General features: G+C 43.9%; 1 protein-coding gene across 1 annotated transcript; it reads right to left on the bottom strand.

Moving 5' to 3' along the window:
• Positions 1 to 651: 651 nt before the first annotated feature.
• C3ar1 (complement C3a receptor 1) lies at positions 652 to 2,158 on the bottom strand. Its single transcript, XM_032907393.1, has one exon. It carries the CDS (start codon positions 2,156 to 2,158, stop codon positions 728 to 730), a length of 1,431 nt encoding a protein of 476 aa, XP_032763284.1. The 3' UTR covers positions 652 to 727.
• Positions 2,159 to 15,261: the final 13,103 nt, after the last annotated feature.

Raw genomic sequence — 15,261 nt, 5'->3', positions numbered from 1 at the left:
GCCAGGGGCTACTGTCTTGAAAAAAACAATGAACCAACAAACCAACCAACAAGCAAAAAGGAGATGAGACATAGATGGTTGTATGAACACACAGAATACACAGGGAAGAGAGCGCTCCAGGCTACAACTTCCGAAACACTCCAGGGATAGGAACAGGCTTATTTATGTGTTCTCTGTGCTCACTTAGGAGTAATCATGGACACTGAAATGATCTCAGGACGATTCTAGTAGGCGGCATTTGGCACCGTGTTCTGTCCAAAGTCTAACTCATCACTCCTTGCTTCCATAGACCTTTTATTTCTGTGTCTTTCTCCCCCGCCTACCCCCAAAAAAATCACTGCTACCACCACACAAATGTACAATAAAGAAATATCTTTCACCCTGGACAATAGCAGCCTCCCGCACAAACTAGAGGATTTAGATGATGCTATGCAAGAAGAGATTAATACTGGAAACAGATGGGAACGTTATTCATTGTACATGGCCAAGTCAGGGATGGGAATAGAATGAGTTGAATAAAACTTAACATTGGTGGAAACAAGGGGGCCTGTTAAGACACTGGTCCCCACGGGCCAGAGATTCGGAGTCAACACATCTGGGATGGGGCTTGAAATTTTGAGCCTTTAGTGTTTTCAAATGATGCTGATGTCAAAGGTGTCCCGCTCACAGGTCATCCATCACCAGTATTCACCTCAGAACATCTGCTTAGGTCCCCAGCACAGCATCTTCACACATCTGTACTCATATGGTTTCTTTTTGAGGGGGCTTTGTCCTGGGTACAACTGGTAGAGTGCGTGAGCTCTTCACTGAAGGCTGCTTCCAGAATGCCCTTTACGGACTGTCTTGCTTTCTTCCTGAAGTCTTTTCCCAAGAGGGCATAAAGGAAAGGGTTGAAACAACTATTGGCAGATGCTAAAGCAATGGACATGTGGTCCCAGGGTAGCACAACTTCTCTCAAGGCGCTTTCTTGGTCAGTAATCACTAACAGGACTCCGACAATATGGTATGGAATCCAGCAGACAAAAAAGACGGTGACCACCGCCACGGCCACCCGAAGGGTTTTGTTCCGCGACTTGGTGAGGTTGGTTTTTCGCATTCTGAAGACGATGAGGCTGTAACAGGTTATCATGATGAAAAAGGGCACCAGGAAGCCCACCACCAGCCTCGAGATGGTGATCGCCACCTGAGGTGTCCACGCGTGATTGCCATACATCAGTTGGTCAAAATAATCATCCGGGAAATCATGGGTGTATAAAGGATTGCTAGAAGCAGTGAGGGACGGCTCTGTGTGGGCAGAGAGAAAAGCATCAGTGTTCAGTGTGTTGGATTTATGATCTTCAACAGGAAACCCGCCGGCTATGGTGGCTATGAGCACATTAGGAGGCTTCCCCCCATAATGGGGTTGCTGACTTGCTGAGTCTCGAGAGAATGGGTCTTCAGGAGATGTGTGGAACGTTTGTGACTGGAGAGCAGTGGTAGCTGTCCAAAGGTCCCTTGCTGGTACAGAGGAAGGAGCTGTCCTGTCATGCACATGTCCAGGTAGCTGAGCAGTGGAGTTGTCAGGAGGGTTGATTTCTGGTAAGTGTGAATTGTACATGTAGTCCCAATAATCATATGCCCTGGAGGAATCAAAGTTATAGCCACATACACTGTAATCATCCACAACGAGCAGATCACGGTATACAAATACTGGTACACACATCACAAAGGCTACCACCCAGACGCATCCACAGACGGCGAAGGCTGTTCTCACGCTCCGATGGTTCTGACACCAGATTGGCTTGTGCACCATCAGACAGCGGTCCAGGCTAATGGCAGTAAGCAGGAAGACACTGGCAAACATGTTGAGGACAATGACGGACGGGATAAGTTTGCACAGGAACAAGCCATAGGGCCAGTGTCCTCGGAGGATCAGGTGAGCCACGGAGAAGGGCAAGGAGAGGCAGCAGAGGAAATCGGCCAGGGTGAGGTGGAGGAACCAGACTGTGTTCACGGTCCTCTTCATCTTCACGCCAGCGACCCACAGCACCAGCCCATTGCCTGGCAGTCCCAATAAACACGTGAGACTGAGAATGACCATGGAGGCAATGTCTTGGGGTTTAAACAGAGGCTGTGAGTGTAGGTCAGTTGAGTTGGTGTCAGCAGCGAAAGACTCCATTGTCAGTCTGTGAAACGATAAAGAAAGGTGTTAGAGCTCATTGTGAGTTTATAAAGATAAAGTCCCTATGTGATGTGCACCCTCTCAAAGCCAGAGGCCCCCTCACAGAGCCTTGTTTGCACGCCTTCCTCAGAAAAGACACAAAGTGGCATTCCCTGATAGACAGTTTAAGGTCTTTAATATTGATTTAAATGTGTACCTAAACGGTAACTTTACTTGGAAGTCCACATCAACTTAAATTTCCCTTTTTTGTTATACCTCCCTACTTTTCGTTGTTTGATTTTTTTTTTTCCAGTGTACATGCTGGACAGTGCTCTGTTACTGAGATTCAGTCTTACCAAGCGGCTTTCGGCACAGGGGTCTCCATGTTGTCAAAGCTGGCTGACTTCCAACTGACTGTATTGTAGAACAGACTGACTTGAATCTATGATTTCCGCCTGCCTCTGTCTTCTGAGTGCTGGCCCGATAGGCATTGTTACCAAGCACTGCCGTGATATGTTCTGTTCAGTGTCTGCTGCCCAAACTTTATAGATGCCTAAATGAGTAAATATAGAAGACCTCGTGGGCAGACTCTCCCCAATCTGGAGTCATCGGAGGACGTTACAAACTTTAGCACACCGACAGTAGCTTACGAAGGCTGAAATTTGCATATTCCCAGTCATTCATTCATTCATTCATTCATTCATTCATCCAGTGAATGTGTTTGTGTGTGCGTGCGCGCCTGTGTGTGAAGGTCAGAGGACTACTTTTGGGACTCAGTTCTAGCGTGCACCCACTAGCTGGCCCTCAGGGCTCCTTCCTTCCATGTCTATAGGGTTCCTTTTTATGTCTATGTACATTTAAAAAACAAAATTTAACAGGTTTCAATTTTGCCAGGCATCTTTAAAATTTGATGGTGATAAAATACACATACAGCATAGAGTCAACCTTTCTAATGAACCGTTTCAGGTGCACAGTTCAGCAGTGCCTGGCTTAGTCACTTTATATACAGCTAATTTCCAAAATGTCCCCATCTAATAAAAGCATATGTATGTATGTATATGTACACACACATATAATATATATGTTTTGTTTTTCAGGACAGGGTTTCTCTGGGTAGCCTTGGCTGTCCTAGAACTTGCTCTGTAGACCAAGCTGGTCCCAAACTCAGAGAGATCTGCCTGCCCCCGCCTCCTGAGGGCTGAGATTAAAGGCCTGCACCACCACTGCCCAGCTGAAATGGATATTTTAGTGTGTGTGCACAGCACACTTTGTTTATTTAGTAATATAGCAATGGCCATTGGACTGCTTTTACCTTTAGGGCACTTAAACAGCACATTCTCTGCTTTCTATTGCCGTGATGAAAACTGACCAAAACACAACTTGGATAGGAAAGGGTTTTATTTCCTACCTATTCCAGGTCACAGTCCGTCCAATGAGGGAAGCCAAGGCAGGGAGGGACCCACAGGTAGAAATGGCCGCAGAGGCTACAGAGGAATGCTGTTCGCTGGGTAGCATCTCATGTCTACTCACACGAGAGCACAGTGGGCTGGACCCTCCCACGTCAATGTTAATCAAGAGAATGACCCACGGCCTTGTCTACAAGCCAACGTGACGGAGGCTCTTTCTCAATTGAGTTTCCTCTTTCCAGACAACTCTGGTTTGTAGCAGGTGGTGGCAGGGTGGCAGCTGTGGGCCTAGGGCGCAAGTACTTTCTAAACTTGCTGTTTCCGCTCAAGTCCCACCTTACACACGTTTAATTTAAGGAAGAGACAGGGTTTCTCTGTGTAGCCCTGGCTTTCCTGGGACTCACTCTGTAGACCAGGCTGGCTTCAAACTCAGGGATCCACCTGCCTCTGCCACCTGAGAGAGAGGGACTTAAAGGTGTGCCACCACGCCCAGCTCGCACGGTAATTCTTAATTCTCTTCTTTGTGGTTTGGGGATACTTTTATCCTCTGCTCTTACTTTTCTGCTAAAATTGTGTCTAGAAGTCAAGCCAAGACTGACTTCTTCCACAATGCAGTTCCCAGCAGTTTCTCCTCCCAGGCTGTGATATCTTTCCCCGATTCTGAGCACTCACACAAGATACCCTTTCTTCCCGCGTGTCTATTCCTTCAGACCAACGCTGTTTGACGTTCCTAAGCTGGGAATGCTCCTATAATGGCTTCTTCCTTTCTCTACATTAAATTTCTACCCACCAAAATACTTACTCCTCAAGGTTAAACTCAATGTATTTTACCTGAAATATTCTCCTAACAATCCTTGAAGAAGTTTTTCGGCCTCTCACTTGTGCATGTGCGTGCTGACTCGTGCACATGCCTGTATTAAGTGCGTGGCTGAATCTTTTCTGAGATGCTCTATGAGCAGACACACTTTATCTTCTGTTGTAATTTTTTTTTTTCTTTTCTTTTTTTCGGAGCTGGGGACCGAACCCAGGGCCTTGCGCTTGCTAGGCAAGCGCTCTATCACTGAGCTAAATCCCCAACCCCTTGTAATTTTTATAATGTCCCTAAACTGTGCAATGGTAAAAGCAAGATCTGCCTATAATTTCTTTATGCCTATGTTTATAACCCTATAGGACTTGGCATATGGATAAATTTTCTTTCTTTCTTTCTTTTTTTTCTGACATGAAGTTAGGTTATATAGACCAGGCTGGCCTCAAACTGGAGTCTGCCTTGGTGTACCAAATGCTGGGATTACAAGGCATGCACCTCCATGACCAGGAGAATGCTTACCTTTTGGGTTTAAATTTTTCCACTTTCAATTACATCTAAAATATTAGTCCTTAGCCGTTTCAGTTTTTCCCAGATGGCTTCTTAATTCCTATGCCGTCTCTTCTAAATTTCTCTTTTGATTTTAAATTCCCAAATATTACGGGATATAGTAACAGTTTATATTTTTAAAAATAATTTATTTTCGGGGTTGGGGATTTGGCTCAGTGGTAGAGCGCTTACCTAGGAAGCGCAAGGTCCTGGGTTCGGTCCCCAGCCCCGGAAAAAAGAAAAAGGAAAAAAAAAATTTATTTTCATTGCACGCGTGTTGGCGTTTTGCTTGCCTGTGTGTCTGTGGGACGGTGTCAGGTTCCCTGGAATTGGAGTTATAGACAGCTGTGAGCTGGGACTTGAACCCTGGTCTTCTGGAAGAGCAGCCACTGCTCCCAACCATCTCTTCAGCCTTCCAAATTTTTAGTTTTTAATTTAATTTAATTTCAGTCTGTTTGTTTCTACATGGAAGCCCGGACATTTGGAAGTGATTCTGCTGACCTTTACAAAGTTTGCGACAAGCTTTGTGTGGTAAGCAGAAGTTAAAATATTGAGTCAACCAAATGAGAAAAGGAGAAATGGTACCCACTCTCATCTCTGTCTGTTTCAAGTCCTACCGTTGCCTCGTGCGAATGGCAAGAACCTGGATCTAGTGTCCCACCCCAACCTCTCCCTAAGAGGCTGAGAGGACAGCATCCTCAGAGGCTGCTAGGAACAAAACAAACCCCAGTCTCCTCGATTTGCAGTTCTTGATGGTGAGATTCTGGAGATGGTGTGGCTTTCACATGACCATGGCCGGGGAGAGTCACGGCTGCCTCCCCTAATAACTCCTAGGCCACTGTGCTGTTACTGCAGGGATCACACAACTGAGAGACGGTGTTCTCGATAATAAAGTGGACACAGCAACTTAAAGCAAAAGAAGCTGAAAGGAACAGAATTCCAGTATAAGAGACACTGAGTCCCGTTATAGTTTAAATATCACAAATTATCTGCCTTGCGAGTGTTTGCAAGTCACACCCTAAAAGTCAAACAGAACAAGGCCACGTTACATTTCCCCAAGTTTTGAGCAAAAATAAAAATACCTCTATGTTTAAGATTATTAGTTACTTTTTTTTTTTATAAAGACGACTTCAGGATTGAGTTGGCCAGAAGTAATTAAAAAGATAACATGCTGAAACTAAAATGTATCTATGATGAGTAAAAAATTGATTTAGGTATCAAATAATAATTATGGAATGACAGAAGCAGCTACAATAAGGAGCAGCTCAAAGAACAGAAGAGAGATTTACAGAGGGTGGCAGAACAAGAATCCACATATGGGCATATACCCCCACACACATACCAAGCATGTGTGTACATCTGCTCAGGGATTGCAGAAACAAAACTAATGGGAGAAAACGTGGTCAGAGGTCAGGAGAAGCAGCCACGTTCCATGAAAGGGAGTAAACGACATAAATCCATTATTATCTTCAGAATGATTATATTAAAAGCCAAGGCAGATAGAATATATAGCATTTAGAAAAAAAAAAGTAGACATGGAGAAAAGACAGGAGAAATAAAAGTTAGGGAAAGAACCAGATACGATTGTGCACACCTTTAATCCCAGGAGAAGGAGAGATCTCTGTGAGTTTAAGGCTAGCTTGGACTATGTGGTGAGTTCCAGACCAGCCAAGGCTATCTATAAGACTCTCTAAAAAAAATGAAAGCTTTAGGGAAAGAATAGAAGGAAATAGAACCCAAGGAACTGGAAACCATTCTACATAAATAGCAGGCCCAACCAAGCATGAACTCTAAGGCTCGTCGGTGTTTTCTTACCAAGAGCCCTGAGGTGGAATCAGAAGGCTCCAGGACTGATGATCTGCGAGCCACCAACAAATCCTATCTGGTCCAGCCGCCGGGGAGGATGTTGGACTAGTTGCCGAGTGCTTACTTTTCCCAGAGTGAAGGGAGCTCGGGATCGAGACTGCTATCTGACTGCGCAGGAAGGGCTTTTCCATGAGTCACCTCCTAAATTAGCCAGCGTAGATAAGAAAAGCAGAAGGACAGAGGAGGGCGGGTGGAGGAGGACGATCAGGGCGCAGATGTGTCCTGCAGGAGCCTGCCGTCCTAGCTACGAAATGCCAAGACGCAGGCAGGCAGGCAGGCAGGCAGGAATTCCGAGGTTTGTCTGCGCTACAGTGAGGGTTTTTTTTTTTTTTTTCCTTTTAAATTTACTTTGTTTTATCTTTTATAAGTATGTGTGTGCCATCTGTGGTTGCTCAGAGGCCAGAGAGGATGCTAGATCTCTCAGAAACTGCAATGTAACGTGGGTGTTGGGAACTCAAGGGGTCCTCTGCAAAACAAAGCTGTTCTTAACCTCTGAGCCATCTCTCCAGCCCCATAGAATGGAGTGTTTAAAAAATTTATTTTTCTTTTTATGTGTAATAGTGTTTTCTCTCTCTCTCTCCCTCTCTCTCTCTCTCTCTCTCTCTCTCTCTCTCTCTCTCTGTTTATACATATTAGTGCCTGGTACCCATGGAGGGACAGAAGAGGCATGGGGGTCCCTGGAACTGGAGTTATAGTTGTCAGCCCCCCATTATCTCAAAAAAAAAAAAAGTAATAAAAGATCTAAAGTGGGCGGGAGAGATGGCTCAGTGGTTAAGAGCACTGACTGCTCTTCCAGAGGTCCTGAGTTCAATTCCCAGCAACCACAAGGTGGCTCACAACCGTCTGTAATGGGAATCCGATGCCCTCTTCTGGTGTGTCTGAAGACAGCTACAGTGAACTCATATAATAAATAAACCTTTAAAAAAAAAAAATCTAGGGATACAGATCATCAATGAGCGCTTGTCTAGTATGTCCTAGGCCCTGGGTGTTTAATCCCCAGGACAGGAAAAAACTGTGTGTGTGTGTGTGTGTGTGTGTGTGTGTGTGTGTGTGTGTGTGTGTGTGTGTGTTGGTACAATGGGAAATGGTTATGATCAAGATACATTGCATGTATATGTATTTGTTAAAGAACAAATAAGAACACATTTAACAAAAAATGATGGCTGAGTTGGGGTGAGGGGTAGAGCATACATTTTTGCAACCTACTTTTAATAAGTGTTCAACCTCCTCTCTAGCCACCACCCAGGAGAGACCGTGGAAGAGAAAAGTTATTAGGATATGGGGAGAAGTGGACCTGTTTAGCAATAGTGCTTCTGGGGCGAGCTTATCTTTCTCAGCAGTTCAGTCCCATAGCAAACAGCAAATACAGCAGCTGCAGACCAGGTACTCAGGCCAATTGGCCTGAGGCAAGGCCACTAAAGTAGCAAGCTGCTGCAGGAACCGAAATTCTTGGGTGTGTTTCTCTCAATGGCTTCATTACTACAAGTTGAGCTCAACAATGCTATGTAAGGTGATGTGTGTGTGTGTGTGTGTGTGTGTGTGTGTGTGTGTGTGTGTGTGTGTTTTATCGAAGAATAGCGAGACAGAGCAAACCAAACCAAGGCTCAATGCTCCTCCCCCACTGCCTGTGGGGTCATGTTTATACTCCTTCCTCAAGCGTCCTTTCACATGTCTGCAATATCAAAACTTCCTTTCACCTGCATCTGCTTCAGGAAAACATTCTCTCACGTGTTTACTTTAGCAAGACATCCTTTCACCTGTGTGCCCCAGCAAACCATCGTTTGACATAACTGACTTTCCAAAGAAACTAGAAGTTTCCACTTGAGGGGGGCTTTGAGGAAGAATGCTGTAAAAATACATTTAATTAGTCTCAAATAGTATTGCTTTTATGTTTGATATGTGGAAAAACTATGCTATGCCAAAATGAGAATGAGTTAAGCTGTGTTCTAATCTCTGCAGATTTACACACACACACACACATGCACGCACACACAATGCACATGCATGCAAGCACGCTCGTGCACATACCTGCAATACAAACATACTTTGCATATAAATAGAAATAAACTGGAATGCAATGGGTATGGATGTGTTTACTTGTGGGAATCTAGGAAGAAAGTATGAGAGAGAAGGGAGCCATAAACAAGCCCTTACGTGACTGTAGGGCTGGCAGGGAGGGTGCCAGAGGCTCTGAAGGGAGGAAGCTGTGCTCAGGGCTAGGGCGAGAGTGCTGCAAGCTCCTGACCCAAGCCTTTGGGCTGCATTTCAGCAGAGAGGCCTTACCGGCATTCCTGCAGTAAGGAATTCTCTCTGGTCAGTCAGGCAGGTGGCCCATATCTGTAAGAGTGGGATGCTGGGAGGGGGAGGATCATGGGTTCCAGGCAGCAGGAGCTACAAAGTGAGACACTTACTCAAAACAGACAGACAGACAAAGACTTCTGCTTTCTTCTTCTGCGTATATACATACAAATAAAGCTGATTTTGTCTGTGTCAGAGGCTCCAGTTCACATCATCAACTCGTCCAGAAAACAACTTTGCCTCATTTCTTTTAATCAAATAATCTGGGGTGTCTGAGAGACAGAAATCTTTAAAAAAAAAAAAAACAAAAAAACCAAAAAACCAAAAACACAAAATAACAAGAACAAGAGTTGGATAATATCCATTAAGGTATTTTGACTGAAGGGTTGGGGATTTGGCTCAGTGGTAGAGCGCTTGCCTAGGAAGCGCAAGGCCCTGGGTTCGGTCCCCAGCTCCGAAAAAAAAAAAAAAAGAACCAAAAAAAAAAGATATTTTGACTGTTATTTTTACCTATTTAAAATACTATGGACATATAGGTAAATTGAGATAATACTAAAAATATAAAGAGTAAAAAATGAAATTTTTTTATTTCCTATTCGACTTCCAGACTAACCATATTCAGTAGGTTAATGCCAATCTTCTTGATTTTTTTTCTAAATATAGCAAATGTTTGTTCTTAAAAGTTTTTTTTTTTTTAACAAAATGGAGCATAATTGATGTGTGATTTAATGGCTTGACTGTCCACTGTACACATCAGAACTTATTCCTATGTCTATATGGTTGCATTTTTTAATTGTGTATTTTGTGTGTGTGTGTGTGTGTGTGTGTGTGTGTGTGTGTGTTCCCTTCAATATTTGGAAACATTGAATAATGAAGAGGTATACGAAAATAAGATTATGTTATATGAATATTCATAGATGTTCATATGTAGTCACATAAAATATATATCATAGACAATTCATTATAATAATGGTCAAACATTAAATTAGAAGGATTAAACTAAAAACTAAAGTTTCTGAACATCAAAAAATTGTTTTAAAGATTTATTTTATTTAATATTTTTAATTAAATTTTATTTTTTATGTTTGGTTGTTTTGTCTGTACGTGGGTCTGCACATCACCGTGTACCTGGTGCCCACAGAGGCCAGAAGAGTGTTTTGAATCCCATGCAACTAGAGTTATAGACAGTTGTGAGCCACCACGCGAGTGTGGGAATTGAACCTGGGTCTTCTGTGAGAGAGGTAGCCAGTGCTCTTAGCTTCTAAACCATCTCTCCAGCTCCTATTTTTTTTTTTTTTTTTGAGACCACGTTTCTCTGTGTACCCCTGGCTACCCTGGAACTCACTCTATAGACCAGGTTAGCCTTGAATTCAGAGATCTGACTGCCTGTGCCTTCCAAGTGTTGAGACTAAAGGTGTGTAAAGGTATGGATTTACCTTAATTTTAATTGTGTGTATTTGTGGGCGTCTGTGTGAATTTGTGCTTGTGAGTACAAGTGCCCAAGGAGGTGCCCAAAAGAGGGCACCAGATCTTTAGGGAATTGGGGTTACAGGTAGTTGTGAGTTGGTGGGTGGAGGTGCTGGGACTTGAACTCAGGTCCTCAAGAGCAACTGTGCTCGTAACTCCCCAGCATGGCTGCTCTATCTTTTTAAAGAAGTACAAATACAATAAGATACATTTACACACCGTACAAACACAAACATGTACTTCTACTTCATGTCGTTTCTCCATGTTCGGAGAACTCTCTTTGTCCTGTCTATGGAGGTTAATGTAGAAACTCAAGAGTTCTCTGAAGAGACCGAGAGTCGTAGTAATCTATAGGTAGATGAGAACTGAGAGGGAAGTTTATGTCCATTTTAGACGTCTAACCCAAGAGGCTGTGTGCTTCCCAACTCTGGATTCTGGAGCACGTTTTCAGTACCAGGTACAAGCAATCGCTATTCTCAGTTGCTCCCCAGTACCTGACGGAAAGACTTGTTGAAGACACCACACTGGCTACAGAACCTGGAGAAATCAAGTTGGTACTGACCAGCAAGCTTCCTCATTGCTGGCTAGCTTTCATAATATTGGAAGGTGCTACATAGGTTGTTGGGAGGTGGGGAGAAGACCATCCATAGTTTCAGCCAGTTGTGAGCCCTGTTAGCAAGATACGCCCATCAATGCAATGGTGGTGTGATGGTTACAGACGCCACCAACCACTTTCTGCTTGGTTTGGTTTATGAGCGTTTTATGGGAAAACTCTCCTAATTAAGGTTGGAGTCCACCAAGGCCTGATAGCCTCTGGGCTCAGTTCAATATGGGAGACTCCCTTCATTAGCATGGGTGGGGGGGGGCGTGTTTCTCTTTCTTTGACCTCGTCTGGGGAATTCTAAGGCCCCACGTATGCCTCTACTTGAATAATGTCACATAGCCTTAATTAGATTACAAGATCAATTCCTTTTCTCCTGATCAGACCTGTTCCGTTAGCACCTGAGATTCCTGAAATGCTTCCCCATGCTGAGGCATTTCAGGTAGTCTAAGCCCCAAGCCAGTGAAGTGTAAGTGTTTTGCTTGCATACGTAGATGCACACCATACATGTGCCTGTTTCCTTCAGAGGCCAGAAGAGGATATTGACTCCTCTGGATCTGAAGCCCCAAGTGGGTGCTGGAAACCAAATCCAGGTCCTTCGCAAGATCAGCAAGTGCTGTTAAATAGATGTTGAGCCGTCTATCTCTAGATCCATAATTTTTGAAAGATATGAAAATTTCTACTAAAGTGTCACCAGTTTTTACTCCCACCAATAGTGATGAGAGTGTCTCTTCCACTTATAAATGAGGAGCTCTACCCAGGGATAATGGGCAAACCTGTAATCACCCTGGGAGGGTGATGCAGGGGGATTGTGACTTGGATACCAGTATAGGCTGCATAGCTAAACCCACCAACAAACAAGAGGAAGCTATTGCTTTGTCACCGTGACCGTGTTTTCTTGCTCTGCCTTTGATAACCTTATCTTCATTGTGGGAGACACTGAAGTTCCAGGAGATCCTTTAACTCTAACATAGTAGCGGCTTCTGGGGCTGCACAATACATTTTGAGAGCATTAATGTGGGAAAGACTAGTTGTCCCTCAAACAAACAGTGAACCGATGCACTGACCAACTAAGTGTTAAGGATGGGTAGACAGCGACAGGCAGTAGGCGTTACAATGCTGTAAAACAACGGTTTACCTGTCTTCATCGCACTAGAACCTGAGTTTCTTTTTATACCCAGTGCCTCCTGCAGTGCCTTGTAACAGCTGTGTTGCTAAAATATAAATGTTTGCCTGAGGGGTTGGGGATTTAGCTCAGTGGTAGAGCGCTTGCCTAGGAAGCGCAAGGCCCTGGGTTCGGTCCCCAGCTCCGGAAAAAAAAAATAAATGTTTGCCTGAAAATGATTTCTGAATATAATGCAGAGAAAGTTAATAAATATGACCCCTTAAAATTGTTTCTGGAGTGGAGACAGCTTTATTGATCTATGTTTTGTTTTTTTTAAGAATATGAAACAGAGGTTGGTGAGAAGGCTTAGCGGTTAAATGCACTTTCGGTTTTTGTTGAGGACCTAGGTTCATTTTCCAGCACCCACAGGCAGCTCACAACCTCCTGTGACTACTGGTCCACGGTATCTGACGTCCTCTTCTGGCTTCCAGTAGTACTGTACACATAAGACATACATACATCGGGGTTGGGGATTTAGCTCAGTGGTAGAGCGCTTGCCTAGCAAGCTCAAGGCCCTGGGTTCGGTCCCCAGCTCCGAAAAAAAAAAAAAAGACATACATTCATGTAGGCAAAACACTCATACACACAAGACAAAGATAAATACATCTTTAAAAAGAGGATACACCAGTTCAAAACCAGTTTGAGAGCTTTCAGCCTCATTTTCAGATAATTAAGGGAATGATTCCTTTATTATTATTACTGTTAGTATCAGTCTGACCGTTACTTTGTTCCCCAGGCTGGCCCTGCGCCCTCAATAAGTAGCTACAATTTTAAGCACAGTACCACTATGCCCTGTTTAAGAAACTGTGTTTCCTTTTGCTTTGAAGTAAGCTCTCCTGTCTCGCAGCTTGGCCTCAAACTTACTATGTAGCCAACGATGACTGAATTCTAGGTCCTCTTTCCACTACTTTCCAAGTGCAAGCCATTACTATTTTTGTTTTTGCAGTGCTGGGGGTGGAACCCACAGTCTTCTGTGTGTTAGGCAAGTCTTTCCCCACTCGGCCACAGCCCTAGCTGCAGTAAGCAAATTGAGAATGCCTTGTGAAATGTTCCTGTTTTGGATGTTCTTCTTGCTTCTATCTGCTCTGTGGTAAACTGTGAAGAACCCTGGGGAATTCACGTTCTTTGCTTCTGTTTTCTTATCGTTTGAATATCTAAATTTAAGTTCCAGGTCAGAGACCAGATGTTTTGGGGAGTGGGGAATGAGAGTTTGAACATACACACAGAGCCACCCTAATATCTCTTAGCAGTTATCAATTAATCTCACATTGTCAGTGCTAGAAAGGCTGTAGCAACAAGGTCACTCACCCAAAATAGAAAATTAAACTGGGGTTGGGGATTTAGCTCAGTGGTAGAGCGCTTGCCTAGCAAGCGCAAGGCCCTGGGTTCGGTCCCCAGCTCCGAAAAAGAGAAAAAAGGAGAGAGAGAGAAAAAAAAAAAATCAAAACTGGAAGAAACAGCTACTTGACATTGAGCTAGATGTTCGACCTGGAATGTTTTTCTTTTCTTTTGCTATTAATTAATTAGGCATACAATTAAACAGTTAGATTGGATGATTGTGCTGTGGGCATGGGTGTGTGTGTGTGTGTGTGTGTGTGTGTGTGTGTGTGTGTACATGTGTGTGTACATAAGCCCTCGGGTATGGACTTCAGAGAATGGTCTGAATAAGGTGATCTGGCTGATGCAGAGAGAGCCTCAGGTAGGGAGAGAAACTTGGCAGCTCTGTCACTCGACATCGTGGGCCGTGCAGTTAATTCTCTTTCATTTCCTCTCCTGTGAAACAGGAATGTGTATGAGAGCTGTTCATGGCAAGCCCATCATGCTCTTCCTGGTCCCTGTGAAAGCCTAGAAGTGCTCTCTTCTTGTGTGCCTGTTTGTTTATTTTGTCAAGATGGTCTCTGTATCTGGCCTTGGGCTTGTAATCATGCTTCAGCCTGAATGCAGGAATGTGTATGTGTATGTGTATATGTTGTGTATGATGTGTATGGTGTGTATGGTGTGTATGATGTGTATGATGTATATGATGTGTATGTGTGTATGATGTATATATGTACATATATATACATATTGAAATAAGCTCTTGATGTATCCCAAGGAGGGCTTGGATTATGTAGCCGAGGACGACTATGAACTTCAAATCTTCTGTGTCCTATAAGCACATGCCATGAGCTCCAGCTTGAAAATCTGTTTCAAGAGTAGAAGAGCTGAGTGTGGTGGTGCATGCCTTTAATCCTAGCACATGAGAAGTAGAGCCAGGTAGATCTCTGTGAGTTGGAGGCCAGCCTGCTCTACAGAGTGAGTTCCAGGATAGCCAGAGAAACCCTGTCTGATAAAACCAAAACCAAAAAAACAAGCAAAAAGAGCCAAGTGAAATCTGTATACCTATCGTCCCAGTGGATAAGGCCAGAGGACCCAAAGTTGGCTACATGGGTAGTTTGAGATCAGTCTGAGAAACATGAGAACTGTCAAACAAAGCAAAGTGAAATGGGGTTTAGGTGTAGCTCAGTGGTAGAGCAGTTACTAGCATTTGCAAGGCCTTAGCATGGGTCTGATTCTCAGTACCACATAGAGAAATACATAACAGGGGCTGGAGGGGTGGCTCAGTGGTTAGGACCCACATGGTGTCTCAGAACCTTCTGTATCTCTAGTTCAAAGGGAGTTGGATGTCTTCTTCTGGCCACTGGGTACCAGGCATGCACCAGTGCACAGACATACATGCATGCGAAACATCCACAATATAAAATAAAATAATTTTATAAGTGAATAAAGATATAAATACTAAAAAATAGGCTTCAGCCGGCAGCGAAGAGACAGCTGGTGGCAACTGTGGGCTCCAGCAGAATGACTGCTTCTTCCAGCTTGAGCTCCCAGATCCCTGCTGAGGGGCAGTATGATGATGGCTTGTATATGCTTGACCCAGGGAGGGGCACTATTAGAGGTGTGACTTTGCTGGAGTAGTTGTGT

The sequence above is a fragment of the Rattus rattus genome, chromosome 6, assembly GCF_011064425.1.
Source record: "Rattus rattus isolate New Zealand chromosome 6, Rrattus_CSIRO_v1, whole genome shotgun sequence".
NCBI classification, from domain to species: domain Eukaryota; kingdom Metazoa; phylum Chordata; class Mammalia; order Rodentia; family Muridae; genus Rattus; species Rattus rattus.
This window is presented reverse-complemented; position numbering and strand designations above follow the sequence as displayed.

Excerpts from the sequence above, each read along its gene's own strand:
- C3ar1 (XM_032907393.1), bottom strand. The coding sequence starts at position 2,158 with ATGGAGTCTTTCGCTGCTGACACCAACTCAACTGACCTACACTCACAG.